The sequence below is a fragment of the Pelmatolapia mariae genome, linkage group LG12 (genome assembly GCF_036321145.2).
Source record: "Pelmatolapia mariae isolate MD_Pm_ZW linkage group LG12, Pm_UMD_F_2, whole genome shotgun sequence".
NCBI classification, from domain to species: Eukaryota; Metazoa; Chordata; class Actinopteri; order Cichliformes; family Cichlidae; genus Pelmatolapia; species Pelmatolapia mariae.
In genome coordinates this window covers 9,095,391-9,112,848 of record NC_086237.1, presented here as the reverse complement: position 1 = coordinate 9,112,848, position 17,458 = coordinate 9,095,391, and the positions used below count along the sequence as shown (strand labels likewise).

Here is a 17,458-nt window from a genome sequence, read left to right as displayed (position 1 = left end):
CAGTAGCAGTGGGATTAGTGAGTTTCAGTGGGATTCATAATTCACGTGGTTGCTAGTACCATGTGAATCTCTTATTTCTAACAGCATGTGTTTTGATCACAAATGAAATCATATACAGGCAGGTTTTATCTTTCTCGATGATTTCATTTAAAAATTTTCACAATCCTATATTTTCCTGACTCTCATTCTGTGACATCACTGGGGCATCTGTCAGTTTTCTTGACTATTGTTGGTAAGACAATGCTGCTCACTAACAAAGACAACCTAGCCTCCACCTCAAACAAAACCCTAACCCATAGAAGAGCCACAAGATAATCTCAGTTACTCAGTAGGGTCTGTCTCTGGTCCCCATCAACACCCCAAACCACATTTGAAGTAGACTGTATAAACGGTTGACAAGAAAACTAAAGGAGTGACACACTGTACACACAAGCAGACACACTTACAGATACTCCATGGATTATTATTACAGACTCCGAATTAACATTTTGTTACAAATGCAGAGCTGATGTTGAATACTGGAAACCAAACCATGATCCTGAGACCAAAGTATTTGTCTAAAGCCTTCCACATATAACAACATGTAATATACATGTACTGTAAAAGGGATGCAATGATATGTTTCACCAGCATTAACTGTTATTCAAATCATGTTTTAAATCTTGATGAAAAGAACAACGCTTTTGGTCTGCATAGACACGTGCAGTGTCAGATTAGCTTGGCTAACCTTAGCAGTGCTATCAGCAGAGCCTTGGTTTTATTCTATGTAAGAAAGAGACATCGCTGTCCAGAATATGGTTACACCGGAGACTGACTCATTTTTGGAGGCTCCAGTCCCACTGTTACTTTAGTTTATGTGATGCAGACTGAGTTTATGTTTAACAAAATGTAAATATATAAAACATTTATGAGTACATTTCCATTCCTTTCCATTTGCAAAACCCAATGTGCACACTTCACTGTCAGAAAGAAGCTATTGTTGAAATTGTTTAGATGAAGTATGAGGTTTGCATATGTAGGCTGCTGTGCTTGAATATTCTTCATAGCGGCTCAGAAAAACATTATTCAGGACAAAAGCAGACAGTGTAGAGAGCTGACAAATCCAGCCTAAATAACAAGCTCTTTTAAGTGCCAACAACCACCACAACAGCCGGGGGGCAAACCTGCGCTCTTCATTATTCTGACCCGTGCTCGGGTTTCACAAAAAACTTTACATCAGCTTTACATTTACATTACTGCCTGACTGAATATTCTCTTGACTACATCACCCCCCTGCATGCCACCCTTCCTTCCCCACATGTCTTGTTATCATCTTGTTGCTTGCTGTTCAAAAACGCTAGCAAATAATGCAAAGTGACAACAGCAACGGGGCTTTTTATTCCTATGGGGTTTGAGATTAAGCTCTCGGGATGTCATCCAGACCAGTGAAAACAATCTTCTTTACTGGAGGGGAAGGAGAAAAGAAAGAAAACGCTGACACTGTTGGAATGAAAAAGCGTTTAATGTTAAGAGAAGGAGTCTTTTTATGTGTGTGTGTGTGTGTCTGTGTGTGTTCCTCACATTTCTCTGCAACAGTTCATCTGATCGACTTTAAACTCCACTGCTAGTAACAAGACTGCATTATGGAACTGTAGGTCATTCTGGGGGTTCTTGTTGATGTTAGACTTAAGGTCACAGTGATCATAAGGGATGGTCATAGCCATTAAATTATACAATGAAAATGTAATTGTTTATTTTTTCCTCTGTTTTTGCTGGTTTGTGTGTTTGCAGCACCCTCTTTTAGACCACTTTTACCAAGTGACAGCCAGAGACGTCTAGCAAATACTCGCTAACTGGTTGGGAAATACACATTTTCCACTACTGATCAAAGGTTTCCAGGGGAGAGGTAACTGGCTCACTACATGACTGGGGCCTAATGCACCTTTACCACTACTAAGTGCTGTTAAACCGGATCTTGTAAAAATTACTAGGTAAAGACAGTGTGGTGGGGCGTGGTCGGTGGTGCCGCTGCAGGGGAGGCGAACGCACCTGCAGGGCATCCACAATCACGCCGGGTTAAAAGTGTGCAGGGTCCTGGATTTCGGTGTTGTTGCTGGTGATGTTGTTGGTGGCAGTGGGTCGAGCTGCAGCGGTTGAGTTTGTAGAAGCAGCCGTGTGAGAAGCGTTAATAAAGATGCTGAAAAGCATGTATGTGTGCACAGGTCTGCCGTATTATAGACAGCATATAAGTCATGTGAAAGCATGGGCAGGTAGGTGATCTTCCAAAAACAGTCAGTTAGCATTAAAAACTGAGCAGCAATTTTGCTTGCTGCACTGGAATGATGTAAAATGTTCAGCTAACATAAACCACTGGTCTCTGCTTTTCATTGGAACAATGCAGCAGTGTTGTTAAGGGGGCATGTTTTTCTATGGAGGTTGAGTGCTCAGTGAGTTATAGAAACAGACTGGTGTGCTACAACTGCTGGAACTGGATTTATGGGGCTACCGTGGCTCAGGGGGTTGGGAAGCTCATCTGTAACCGGAAGGTTGCCGGTTCGATCCCCCTGCTCTCTCTGTCCGGGTCGTTTTGTCCTTGGGCAAGACACTTTACCCTACTACCTACTGGTGTTGGCCAGAGGGGCCGATGGTGCGATATGGCAGCCTCGCTTCTGTCAGTCTGCCCCAGGGCAGCTGTGGCTACAACTGTAGCTTGCCTCCACCAGTGTGTGAATGTGAGAGTGAATGAATAGTGGAGTTGTAAAAGCGCTTTGGGTGCCTAGAAAAGCGCTATATAAATGCAATCCATTATGATATGGCACACGAACAGTGTGGGTGCATCGAATTCCTGCTACCATGAGGCCACTGGAGCTAAATGCACCCAATAAAGACAATGACAGCAATTCCACCAAATGACAGAAGCTGAGTCAACATGCAGTGGTGGTTAAATGCTTGTGAAATGATCATGGTGCGATTTGAAGTTGAGCAAATGGGGGAACAAAACTGTGTCTGTGACTTGAGGTCACAAATACATAGTGGGGCCTAGTCAAAAATGCACGTTTTCTTATCTACCTCTGCTGATGCTAACATGCAGATGAAAGCAACACTGCACTTGGTTCCTTGTTGCAAAGCATCAGACTAAAGCTGCTAGCGAGAAACATAAAACACATTGTAAGAGCTGAGATGCTTGGTTGTGCCCAGAGCGGCTGGTGTGTTGGCGGAGGTAAATGGAGAATGATGGTCAGCACAGAAATAATCTCCATGATTCTCCTCCTGATTGCCTCACGTCTGAATTCCCTGTGCCATGTCTTTTCCTGATCCACTAATCGATACCTACACACCCCCCACCCCCAAAGTCTTCCCACTAGCTGACAGCAGCCATGCCTCTTCCAGCCCATTACATGCTGTAATTGTTTCTTTATTTTCCTCCCGCCGTACTGGCAGTGTTACCACAGTGTGGCCTTATGTCACCCTCTGGACCCACAGAGAGCATAAGCCCGGATCAATTGGCTTCCCCACGAAAGTCCCATCATTCTTTTATGGCTAACACGTTATTCACAAGTCACATGTCACGGTAACTCTACCTTTTGCCACACAAAGCACACATGTAAAGGTCAGCTGTCAGAAGGAGGACGAGAGTCAACAAACCCTGGCATCTAATGTTACGGGACATGACTTTAACATCCTTTTATTAGACTGACTGCAGGTATTGTCCCGAATTATAAACCAAGGGGAAATTTTACTATCAAACAATCTTGATGTTAACAGTGAGTTTAATTTACTGCTCAATATACTTCAATGAAGTTGCATGCATGCTAAAAACACACCATATAACCATACTTCTATGTTTAAGCTGATAGTGTAATGCAGTTAATGCTGCGTTCCGTTCTTTTGACATTTTTATAGTTTTACCGCTCCAAGGACTTCAGACTATAAGCTAGAATGCAAATGTTGAGGCAAATGAGAACAATCTACACACCGGAAAAGCTGAAAGCAGGTGTTTTTATTTATTTATTTTCTCTATTTTGTTTCTGTCCACCTGATGAATGAAGTTTGACTGCCTGTGAGCGCTGGGTGTTGGGAGACTCTTGCTCCTTCAGTTCAGGTTACTGCTACACAGCCGGACTTGCTGGAATTAGTTCCAGTGCAAGTGAAAGAGTTGCGATCTGCCTGAGAGGTGGTTGTTAAAAGGGGCTTGCAACAAAACAGGTATTGCCTGGGTATGGTGGTAGTGGAAGGAGAGGTGTGATTTTTGGTGAACTGATGAACAGTGCTCTGTATCAGCAAGCAGGCAAGAATATTCCCTGTTTTTTTACTCTGTCCCTGAAAACACCTGCTTACATAGACTGCTTAGAAAGGCTCTGCAGAGATAACTTGAACAATGTAGTTGGTAAAACTGGTCACTACAAGCAATGCCTGTGTATCAACCAATTCACTGTTAATTTAAAACCGTCTTTTTCTTTCAGCTTTAAGGTTGAAAGCAAATTAGGCTTACAGAATGTTGAGAGACTTTATATAAAAAACAGACGTAGCCACTGTAATGTTGCCTGCTGGTTCTTGATAGCTGCTGCCATCGTACTGTTTTTTTCAGCGTGAGAAGTGACCATATCCAGATAAAGTACATGAGTACAACAGATACCTGTTTCTATATTCACAAATAACATAGCGCAGAAATGCTTGAGTGCATTCTTCTAAGACGGTTATTACCGCAATGAACTACACAGAAATACTAATTGTTTTTGAAATCCTCCTGAAAGGGACAGCATGGTGGCCCTTAGCACTGTTGCCTCACAGCAACAAGGTCCTGAGTTCAATTCCACCATCAGGCCGGGGTCTTTCTGTGTGGAATTTGCATGTTCTCCCCGTGTTTACATGGGTTCTCTCCGGGTGCTCCGGCTTCCTCCCACATTCCAAAGACATGCAGTTAGTGGGGACAGGTTAATTGGAAACTCTAAATTGCCCATAGGTGTGAATGTGAGTGTGAATGTTTGTCTGTCTCTATGTGTTAGCCCTGCGACAGACTGGCAACCTCTCCAGGGTGTACCTCGCCTCTGTCCTGAAAGGCGCCAACACAACAAAGAAAGATAAGAAATGTTTTTTTGCAACTCGAAAAACATGAGGCAGAGCAGGAATATGCCAATAATAATGCAAACCCTCAAAGCATTTTAAATGGTTATTAAAAAACATTAACTCATAATAGCTGTTTAGAAGTGCTAAAGCAGCAATAGAGGCCAAAACCCAGTTTTGTATTAGGTCTTAACCCTTTATTAACCCTTTATGCCCATTTTGCTATAGAGGGAAAATCAAACGCTTCCTGAAAGGACTGGAGTGCTTTCCTTTTATAGCCAAAATTACAAAATAAGTCTATTTACCAAGTATGAATCTTGGTAAATAAAGCATTAATTATATATTTTTTTTATCCAGCTGTAAAGTTATGCATTTTAACACTGGAGTATATCAGTAATGACTCGCTCACAGCCTCAAGTGGCCTGCAATTTTTGTTATTTCTGCATTTGCTTCATTCTGGGATCTGCAGGCTGTTGTGCAGTTGAGATTTATGCATTGGTTGTATTAGCTCGTTAAAAAGCAGATGGCTTCTGTGAGGGATGAACCAGAACTCAAGGAACAGGAATTTCCTCCTGTCACCTCAGCACTGAAGACATTTTTTCACCAGGTGTCTACACGCATCTGTTGGAAGTGAAGTTGCGTGGATAAACGAATTATATTTAACCATGTAAACAACAGAGCAGTATGGTGGGCACACTGTTTGTGTAATTCCTTTATCCTATATACTGATTACAGCTGCAGTGTGGTTCTAATTGGCAGTGTGTCTGAAGTGGAACACACTGTGTTTTTGCTTATTGTATGCTTTTATCTTTGTTAAACAGGTGTGTGGAACCACGAATCTCTTCCAGCATATCTAGCTGAAAATAAATATAGGCATTTATTTCAATCTGCAAGTGTCTTTCATGCTCTATAGATATGAGCTGCTCTGGCAAAAAAATTCCTGTTCAGTGGAAACAGCAGAGTGGTGAAATGCATGTGATCATCTCAGACAAGCATGATGGTGCCAGTTTCTGCTTGGCCATTACTGCTGTAGCTTACGAGAAGTGAGAAAGGTGATCAGTGGGTGGAAACTGGTCCTATTCTCCTAGTAATTCACGTAAAAGAATGGGCCACTGGTATTTAGGGCACTCTGATTTCAGTCCCCAATGCTTGAGGTCAACAGTAGATAGACTACATAATGTGTGTTTTCTTTGGTTTATCTGCTAGATCAACACATCTCTGCTTCACTATCATTCATGCTCTACTGTAGCAGGGTTTGCACTGCCTTTTATTGCTGATAACATTAAATAACAAGAAGCACTCAGAGCCAACCTCTGCCAAGGCAACTCACTTTCTGGACACTGTTTACTTTTAATGGAATAATGCTGTAATTTTTTATATATTCATTCTGTTTTGTTTGTCATTTTTAAACATACTTCAAGAAATGATCTGAATAGATCTGAAAAATATAAATATAATTGCAAACTGAACACGTAGGAACATGTGGCACCCTACAGTACTACTCTAATACTCTTTAGAATGACCCATTCAGCTAGCTCCTGATAGCATCACCTTCAACCACCAACAGCCAGATGCATCTTATACAAACTCCTGGAAGTTTCTGTTGTGATTTGGCTACCCTTTTAATACCTGGTTATCAAATATTAATGGTGTCATCAATGAAGTGTACTACACAAACAAGGAGATTATCTACTAATTGAAAAATTGTTAGTTCTATCCCTGGCTGCTCCGGTAAGTATCCTTGGGCAAGATTCTGAACCCGAGTGTGAATGTGTGTGAAGTTACACAGAAAGTATGCAAGTATAAAAAGCATAGCATAAAGTACTCTGAATGCTCACGCACAAAAGCACAACACAGGAACCATTCAGCAGAATGGTAACAGTATGGTGACTGGACACTGGTATTCATTTCAGCTATGCTGTAAAATCAGTACGATATTTAATGGTGTAAAGAGTTGTTTAGGCCATTCACTTTCTTTCACTGAGGACTATCTCTCGAAGGCCTGCTACATTTTGTAGACTGCAACTGTTTTAAGCAAAATACGATTAATAGGAAGTGGAATGGCTCTCTGCATGTTGCCTATGGCCCAGGTGACATTGCAATGCGCTGTACTGTGCTTGAAGGACATTCTCCCTGAAGCTCTCACCTCCCATTTGCTGTCCTGGGTTCTCCTCTTGAGCTGGATGTTCCAGTTCTCGGCGTCCACCTCTGCACAGTGGGCGATGGTCATGGCCACCGGGCAGAAGAGATCCAGGCCAGGAGGTCCGTATGTTACTTCTGGGCCCAGGAGGATTTCACAGCTGTCCAGTGTTTGGACACTAAAAACACACAGAGAGTAAATGCAAATCTTATTAGGTGATACGAGGAAATAAGTTACAGTACTGCAGACAACAGACACTGCCTGTGTTCACACGTGGAGACACGTCAGCAGAATGGATGCCTCGGCTCTCGTGTAATTGTACCTTTTGATGCCTGGACTCGCTGTGCGTCATAAATGCATTTACTGCAGCCACGAGCTGCTTGCACAGCTGTCTTTGAAGCAATCTGTGCAACAAAATGCCTTTTTGCAAGACTGAAAAACAGCTGGTGGCAAGGTGAAATGCTCCATTCACTTCTTTACCTATATTTTTTGAAGCTCCATATTTATGATAAAAAAAGATGGGGCAGCTTCACTGCTATCCACTGCTTTCCATTATATTTGAAAGCATTGTTAAGACTCCTTGCTGTGCTCTTTATGACTGTTCATATTTAACACATTCTATTTAGTAGAGCCATCATATGTGCATAACATCTCTCTTTGCACTTGTGCTTCTGCTGCTGCAAGCGAACCAACAAATTAATGAGCTTATGAAAAGAGGTGGACTGCCAAAAAAAACATGCCTCCAGGCAGGTACTTCCAAGTTTGAATGGCCATGAGTGAAAATGCTGAACCCTTGCTCCCCAAGTTCAAGTTATTGCCACACAGCCAGGCTGCTGGAATTAGTTCAAGCACAGGTGAAAAACTCATTGCTATTTGCTGGCGACTTGGAGTTCGCTCATTAAAAGCAGCTTACAACAAACAGGTCCTGCCAGTGGACGGTGGCGGCAGCAGCAACTCTGGTTGAGCTTCTGAGAAAGAGGGCAGGCAGATCATGACACAGGAGAGGAACACCTCAACAAAGCTCTTTAATCAGTCATCAGGTCAGAGATATGAGAGGCTTGGTTTGTTAGGACTTCTTCCTTTGAATGAGGCACACACTAAAGCAGCAGCTTTAGTGTATGAAACACCTCTACAGCGCAGAGGAATGCCTAATGTTGTGTTAGCGCCATTAATTTACTAGGACTTGTGTCTTAGATTTGTATTTTTCACCATCATTTTCTGATATCACGCTTGTAATACATCGCAGTTTGACATTTCTTCCACTATAACGAATTACAGTGAAGGAAGGAAGCCATTCACTAGCAACTACAGCTAGAAATCCACAACACAGCAACAGATTGACTCAGCAGTTCATGATTCAAGAAATTGACAGTTTATTTACACAACTGGCATCTATTTTTGTACTAAAGTAGAGGGTTTCCTTTGTTTGTACCAGTACTTTGTAGATAACTTGATTGGATTTTTTCTATCTAGCTTATAAAACTTTCACCTATTATAGAAATAGAATAGAAAATCTATATCAAAAGAATAGATTTTAATTTAAAAGGTGACATGAACTATCCCTGTTTAACACTAGCCACACCCCTAAGTGCTTCACCAGCACCCTGATGAATACATTAAAACAACAAAAAGAATGCACTACTAACTACTAGGCATCGGGCTGGTAATGTGTGTGTCACAAACAGGAGAAACGTGCAAATCGAAAGACTTGAACAGCAGTCAGAAAGAAATCTGGTCAGAAAACCCCGTGCAAACCCCTCAACATAAAGCTAAGATTTGTGATATTTATGGGCACCTCACTATGTATATTAGTAAGTAAGTAAGTAAAATGTATTTATATAGCACTTTTCGCAGATAAAAATCACAAAGTGCTTTTCAACAAAGAAAATGAAAAATGAAAAGAATGAAATACAACAAATAACAATGTAAAACAGTAAAATACAACATAAAAACAACAAATTAATTAAAAGCTTACTTATATAAAAATGTCTTCAGCTGCTTTTTAAAAGAATCAATGGAGTCTGTACAGCGTAAAACCAGTGGGAGAGAATTCCACAACCTTGGTGCCACTGCCTGAAAGGCACGATCACCACGAGTTTTAAATCGAGTGCGTGGGGCCACCACCAGTGTCTGACATGATGACCTTTGAGCTCGGGAAGAGGAATGCGGTTTCAGCAGGTCAGAGATGTACTGGGGAGCTTGACCATGTAGGGCCCTAAAGGTTAAAACTTAAATTTTAAAATTAAACCTAAAATTTACAGGCAACCAGTGAAGGAAGGCCAAAACTGGAGTGATATGAGATCTTCTCCTGTTAAGAGTCATGCTGCAGCATTCTGCACAGTCTGAAGACGATTTAAAGCTGATTTGTTAAAACAAGTAAAAAGACCATTACAGTAGTCGAAACGTGAAGAAATGAAAGCATGAATAATCATCTCAAGTTCAGGCTTTGACACCATTAGTCTGAGTTTTGAAATATTTCTTAAATGATAAAAACAGTTCTGGACCAGCCGTTTGGAATGTCCCTCAAGCAACATCGAGCTGTCCAATATGACACCGAGGTTTCTAAGGCTCGATTTTACATAAGGGTCTAAGAAGCTGATATGCTGCCCTATTTCTGGAATCATATGGTCAGGAGCAATAATTAAAGTTTCTGTTTTATCAGATCATATATTATATAATATAATATATACATATTATACATTTCTAACAAAATACATTATATAATATTAAGAATAATTTTTATAACATTAAAAGAAATGACACAGTGAACAAAAAATCAATCTGAAACTCCCCTTGCCCCCCCAACTGGTCACGGCAGATGGCCCCGCCCCTCCCTGACCCTGGTTCTGCCGGAGGTTTCTTCCTGTTAAAAGGAAGTTTTTCATTCCCACTGTCACCAAAGCGCTTGCTTATAGGGGGTCGTATGACTGTTGGGGTTTTCTCAGTTTTTTGTATTGTAGGGTCTTGACCTTACAATATCAAGCGCCTTGAGGCAACTGTTGCTGTGATTTGGGGCTAAATGAATTGAATTGATAGACAGACACAGGATTAGGAAAAAAGATCTGATAGATAACCTCGAGCAAGCCCATACAAACACTAAGCAATAATAATCAATAAATCATTCCTAAAGATGAAATCTATTCACAGGTAATGTTAGCTCTTAATTCAGATTTTTTGTACCATCAAATTATTACGCAACCATTTGTATGCATTTTTAAAGTGCGTTAAGTGATTCAGACAACATCAACTTTTTCAACTTTAACCTTGATAAATTTATGACAATGTCACTTAAACTTAAGCAAAACCAACATGCACATGTACATACACACTATTTCTAAACAGAGTCAATTTTATGATTAGGTCTTTATATTTCACTATCAATCATTCGCTCTACAATTTTTTTTTAAATCAGCCAATCACACCTATTGAAAGGATTAGCCCAGCAAAGATGTCTCAACAACATCGCCTCACAAAGCTAAAACTTTCAGTCCGCTACGTGCTCACAGCTGTTCTGACACTTTTCCTAAATCACACTGAAACTCCTTGAAAATAAATTTTTTCTCAGAATGTTTGTGGATATGAGCCTTGCAGTGGAGTGCCAGGGGAACAAGATGCAACCACATTTCGTTAAGCTCTGCTTTGACCGCTGCTTTTTTTTCACAGGGTCATAAACATGTTTGACAGCGAGGCTTGGTGCTTTTATGCCTGTTTGTCTGATGACCCCCTTTCAGTGTGCTGCTCCCAGAAAGCAGAGTTCACACTGAGATTAAAAGTTGGCGCCTGGCATTGAGTGACTGGTTCCTCTTTGTGTTCTGTATGGTTTGATCTTATTTAATATTTCTTTTAGCATTCATCCGGCAACCTGCTGAGACTTCCTGTCAAGAATAATGTTTATGTGCTACATAATTATTTGCCGAATTAAGCAATAGCGGCAGAACTTTCACAAAGTTCACGGTCCTTTCCTTCTAAGCATTGCTGTGGGAAATTAGCTGTCCATAAAAGTGATATCAAACACAAACACTGCTACACTTCCGATATGACGAGCTGTCAGATTTGGTTGGATGAGTGTGTAAACAAGCTGGCAAGGTCAGCTTCAACAAATATATTTGGAGAAAACTTGTGTGCACCCACTTACAGCAACCACAGTACCTGAAGCTCCCTTTTGATAAATAACATATATTAGTTTTATATTACAGGATTTAGTCCAAACTTTTACTTTTGCAGCTTAATAAAGGCTGATTTGAATGTGACATTCATATATTGTACACACACAGGAGTGAAAATCTTTGTCCTGCAGAAATAACTTTTGTATTTATTAGCCATTTGTATTTATTCTGATTTCACTTCCACTGAAAATATGACTGAACATTGTTAGTCTTACAACATTTGCATAATTCTGATACTTTTTTCCAATGCAGATTTTGCATTTTAAGATTTAAACAGGCAGAATGATGCCAATGATTTTTGAGCTATGAGTCTTTTTGCATAATCATCTGAGCCAGTGGTTCACAAACCTGTAATCTAACATATGCGAGGCGCAGATGCTTCTGTTTTAATTGTGTTATCTTTAATTTTTTAGATACTGACAGCTGAAGACAGACTGGAAGGTAGAGACAGGGAAGGAGCAACAAACAGCAACAACTTACTGTAAGGGTCCTGGTATGGTAATACATACGCACAGTTTCAGAAATTAATACCTTATATTGTTGAATCGATTCATTAATATTGCAGCTGGAGATGATTGAAAGATTGAATTTAATTACTTACTACTGGGTAGCATAAATCTACAATACACTTGCAGATTTAGATTTTATTATCTGCAAAAGAAGATCTGACTATAGCTTTAAACGAAATGGTGCAGGGCACCAAGTGTAATATTTGCATCCAAAATATTGTGGAGCAGAAGTATAAAGTTGTATAACATAGATACACAGTTGTCAAAAAATTAAAGAAACTCTTAGAAAACACATTCTCATGATCTCAAAGGAAAAAAACAATATATCTGTCTATACTGGGTAATATGCTATGGATGAAAGGATGCCTCATCGCTTGATGGAAATGAAAATGATCAACCTACAGAGGACTGAATTCAAAGACACACAAAAATCAAAGACAAAAAAATGATGTGACAGGCTAGTTCATTTTGCTGAGATTTCTTTGCAGCACTGCATTTAAAATAGTACTCAGTAGTTTGTATGGGGGGGGGGGGGGGGGGGGGGGGGTATCTGAGATATCTATTCCTTTGTCCTCCAGGAACTGCCTGCTTACTCTCACCATATGAGACCGGACAGTCATGCACCAGGAGGAAGCCAGGACCTACTGCACCAGTGTTGGGTCTGACAGTGGGTCCAAGGATCTCATCCCTAAACTTAATGGCATTCGGGGTGCCGTTGCCTAGCCTGTAGAGGTCTGTGTGTCCCTTCTTGGATATGGCTCTCTAGGCCATCACTTACATCACTGAACCATGTTAGAGGCAGCATAACATTCTCTATGGCATCTCTAGACCCTTTCACATCTGTCACTTGTGCTCAGGGTGAACCTGCTCTCATCTGTGAAAAGCACAAGGTGCCAGTGGTGGACCTGCTAATTCAGATATTGTAAGACAAATGCCAGTTGCGCACTTGAAACGCAGATGGATGGAACTTCAGTCAGTTTGTTTTTACTTGTGCAGTAAAACATCTCCCTATGTACAGTTTTTGTCAAGCTGGCTTATATTTGTGATGCAACTGTGTGTGGTCGCCTGAGGATGATCTCTAATAACTTGGTGGAGATTTCTTCCACAGGCCAAACAGTTACAGGGTTGAACACCTAAGAATCTGAACGCTTTTACGGCGAGTTAACAATTCACAATAAGAATTACTGCCAGAGATTAGAAGTAACTACTTAAGTACTTCATTACTGTATGTTACTGTACTCTGTACTTTACTCGAGTATTTATCTCTTTACACTTACATTTCTTACATTTAATCCTTACTTTTTTTCTTTTTTTTTTACAAAAATATCTCTTCCTTATACTCCTTATCCTTATTTTGAATACAGGCTTGTTACTTTATGTTCAGTGGTATCACTGGCACTCGTTCCAGCCCACTTTAACGTTGCAAGTTGTAGCCTCGGTACTTTAGCATTTAGCGAGCACTAGAGAAGAGGAGCGAGCATAAAGGAGGTAATGTTTTTTTTTTTAACTATCTGGTAATTTCAAATACAAAATTTGTATCAGCTCAACAAACATCAGCAAACACAAACTGTGTGAAGTTTGTTGCACAGTGTGTAGCTAGCTAAAGGTCCAGCTGCCGTAAAAACGACAGGACAAGAGAGGAAGAAGAGAATTATTTAACTGCTCAGTGACGCTTGATAAACTACAGATTTGACAGTTACATGTAATGTGATCATTTTTAATTACATATAAGATCTGTATATGATGTGTTTCGATAAATTATGCATTTTCATATTGTGAAACGTCCTGCAAAACAAACTTAAGTTATTCAAACGTTGCTTGAAAATAGTTTGTACGAGATAAAGAGGTTAGCTTGTGGTACTGTGATGTTCTCTTTACCAACTTTATGCTGTCTAGTATGGAGACAATACACACTATACTGTTACTGTATACTGCATTCTGATTTGTTCTTATTTAACATCACTTGCCCTAAATCCAGAGTATTTCGAAGTTAAGGATACCAAAGGATACACTCTTTGTCGTCTGCAATGCCAGATATTGGAATTTTGTTGTATGTCTGTATTTTAATACAGTCTTACTCATCCAGACAAGTCCAGGAAACTTCAAACTGCAACGTGCAGGGAACAGCAATTATTGGGCCAAGCAGGCGCGCAGTCAGATACTGATTTAGGGAACACTTATTTTGCTTTTGCTCTGCCTTCAGTTGGCAGTTGGTGTTTTTAATATCGCTCCATCATGTTCATTTAGTTGTGGGAAGCCAAAATACACGATCAAGATTAAAACTGGATTATTTGTGCAACCCTATATATACATGTACAAGAGATGGCTAACTGCAGTGGATGATTGCACTGAAATGCGCTTGGGTAACTTGGAATATTGTTTGCAAACTAGTTTTTTCTGGATTTCAGCAGTTAACTTATTAGAACCAGTAGAAATTGAAGCTGAAATTACAAAGATGTGATTGAAGGTGTAATAAGGCAGAAATGTACGAGACATTTCATATTCCATGAATAATACCGTCCAAATTCTTACCAGCTAATAAAAGTCAAAGTCATATCTACACACCACATCTACTATTTTTTCTTTCTCACTGTCTCACTCCTTTTATTCTGTGCAGGCCCGAAATTGCTCATTACTTTTCTGTTCAAAAGACTGAAAGTTGACTCATGTTGCTGAGCAGCGCGCTGGATACAGCATGCCACCAACACCATAGCAGTTAGGGGTGTGTTTCCCACAGAGAGCAGCCATGCTACTTGCTGTGCTGCTGCTAGATAAAAGCATGCTTTTAAATGGCATGTGATTTACCCAGAACAACTGCCTGTTTACTTGCAATGCCATGTTCATACACCCATAATTGTCTTAACAGCCTCCAAAATGATACTTCAACTTTATTTATGTCTTCTCCCGCCTCCACCTGCTGGAAACTTTTCTGACTTTTTCATAAGTGATGTGTTATGTAAGCTCCTCTGCCATTACAGCAGCTTATCAGAATTAAAAGCAGATTCTGTCTGTTGGAACACCTTCACAGTGAATGCTCTTTCTGGGTGCTGACATCTACTCCAGACTTCCCAATTACTGCTTCAGCATCCGCCCTGGTAAGGAGGGGTGAGGTATTCTGATTTTGTCTGCTTATCAGGCCGGGTGCTATCTCATCGCACAACCCTCTGCCCTATGTCTGTTAGCTCAGTCAGTTTTTCAGTTATGTCAACAGCAGTCCGACTCTTTACTGGTCCTGAGAGAGCTCTTGGCCCATCAGCCAACAGCACTGAGCCTGATCACACATTTAATGCAAAGTGCAGGGAAGGAGCAGATTACCTGCTCCTTAAGTAGCCTGCAGCTCAGGCCCCAGATTTCTGCAGCAGCCTGAAGCGCCTGAGGCTAGCAGTCTCTTTTCTCAATTCCACTTGTCATCACGATGAAGGGCCCTATACGGCAGCTTCTTGAGCGCCTAGAGGAGGTGCATTATTTAAAGTGAGCAGTGATTCACTCCTCGGGGACCCCAGGAGCCGCGCAAAGTGGCAGACTGGGTCGGGGGTGGTGACGGCAGACTTAATAAATGCACACATTAGCACACTCCATTAGCTTCACCTCTATTTGCTTGTAGTCTCCCACCTGTTTGTCCCACTGTGCTTTTGTCCATTTTAAGTTAATGCAGGCACCTTATGTGGTGTATGGATACATTAATCAAACAGGCTCCTTTAGGAGACTTACTTTTAGCTTTAACCAACCTTTTAACTCTACAAAATCTCTAATGCAGCGCAACGTGAAAACAGCATTGTGAAAGCTACAGTAGCTGATTGAAATAACTGTTCTGGAGAGCATTAACAATAACTTGAATCACCAATTTGTGCAAAGAGTAAAAAAAAAAAAAGCACCATTAAGCATTGATTTGTAACGCTATTACAATCGCTATTCAACTAACTTTGAGACCACTTCATCTTTAGTCCCAGGACCTTGGCGCACTGCAACCCACTTGACTGCGAAAATGAGAGCAAGCAACGAGGCTAATCACTTGAAACAACTCAACATGCTATTTGGTCACTTATCACTGAGAGCGCTGCTCAGATTGCTAAAAATAACACCAAATTACCGTAACTACTGAAATAAATGTTTGAAACACTTGTGAAGCTAGCATACAAACAATGGTATGTTTTCCTAAGGTTGAAGCACTATTTCTGTTGCTTTTGTACAGCAGATAAAATGATCTTTGCTTCTAATTCCTGTTGTTGTTTTTTTTGTCTCTGTGCCTTTTGTGTTCCCCCCGGGCTACACTTTAAGTTACTTCCTACTTTATTCTGAAGGTTAATTCCTCATGTGGCTTTCTGTGTTTTTACTTCCCTCGTTTTTTCTTCTTCCTGCTTTTGTTGTTCTCTTGATTGAGTCTACGTGTGCCTTTTCACATTAGGGAAAACAGTGGTTGCTGATACCCAAATTTATTACGACTGAACGCAGAGATCCAATTGTCTTTGAGATGGTTTTATTCAAAGACGCAGGTAAAGTCTGAAACCACTCGCAGTCAGTAGCCATATTCAAAACAACTTTGGTGTGTCAAGATGTTAATAAACAGGGGTGCACATAAGTGGTCCGCAGGTGCGCATTCGCTGTCAAAATAAAAGATGCGCACCAGATAAGAAGTTGCAACGCGCGTTTACGTACATAAGATTTTCTGGAGGAGGACAGACATTTGTTTAGAATTCTTAAAGATGTCTAAGAAGCAAGCTCCTTTAAGCAATTACTTTGGTGTTCCTCCACCTCCAAAGAAATGTCAGAAGAAGTCCGAACCGCAAAAGAAGCGCGTATTCTCGTAAAAGTGGTTGCAGGAGGTGAGCTGGCTTCAAACAAATGATGAATGCACAGAGATGTGGTGCAGAATATGCTGTGAAAATCCCACTCTAGCGGACAAAAACAGTGCCTTTTATATGTACGCAAACGCGTGTTGCAGCTTCTTATCTGGTGCATGTCCTTTATTTTGACAGCGAATGCGCACCTGCGGACCACTTGTGTGCACCCCTGTTAATAAAATTGCATTATGATGGAGCCAGTTTGCTGTAGTCTGACATCAATTTGCAATGGCTTAGGTTGGCAGTTAAATGCAATCTGCTTATAGTAATATGGTGATTAGTTGTGATAATTTGTGAAAAATGCTGTTGCCATCTACATACACAGAAATTTATTTATCCATGTTCTTCCACTTATCCAATTCGAACGGGGGCTGTAATCTATCCCAGCTCCCATAGCTTGTCAGTCAGAACAGGCAGGACAGATCTCATCTTCCTCATCAAACTGCAGATTTGAGCCTAACATTTCAAATGAAGATAGATCTCTGTCCTGAGGAAGACAAGACTGTTTTTTCTAAAGTGTAATGTCACCTTGGTGGGGACAGTGGGATTTGTGAGCCCTGAACCGAAACCACGAACAATGTGTTCATCCAGAACACTGTGCAGTGGGATCTCCCAACCACGACTGGACCTGCTTAAAGCAGGCGCTAAAAAGGCTCTCCATCCTGATAAACAGATCAGTTTGGACAGCCAGAGTGGAAGCAGCCCAGATTTTAACCAGAGGGCCAGGCATCCAAGCAGGAAGTCGTGTCACACCTATGC

General features: G+C 40.8%; 1 protein-coding gene across 4 annotated transcripts in view; it reads right to left on the bottom strand.

Moving 5' to 3' along the window:
* Positions 1-17,458, bottom strand: part of unc5db (unc-5 netrin receptor Db) — a 276,359-nt gene that overhangs the window by 42,754 nt on the left and 216,147 nt on the right. For all 4 annotated transcript variants that reach the window (XR_010095284.1, XM_063489657.1, XM_063489659.1 and 1 more), the window contains one exon: positions 7,190-7,361. Coding sequence is in view for 3 of the 4 variants with exons in the window: in XM_063489657.1 (XP_063345727.1) it covers positions 7,190-7,361 (172 nt within the window). In the remaining variant the exon portion in view is untranslated. The remainder of the gene's footprint in view (positions 1-7,189; positions 7,362-17,458) is intronic.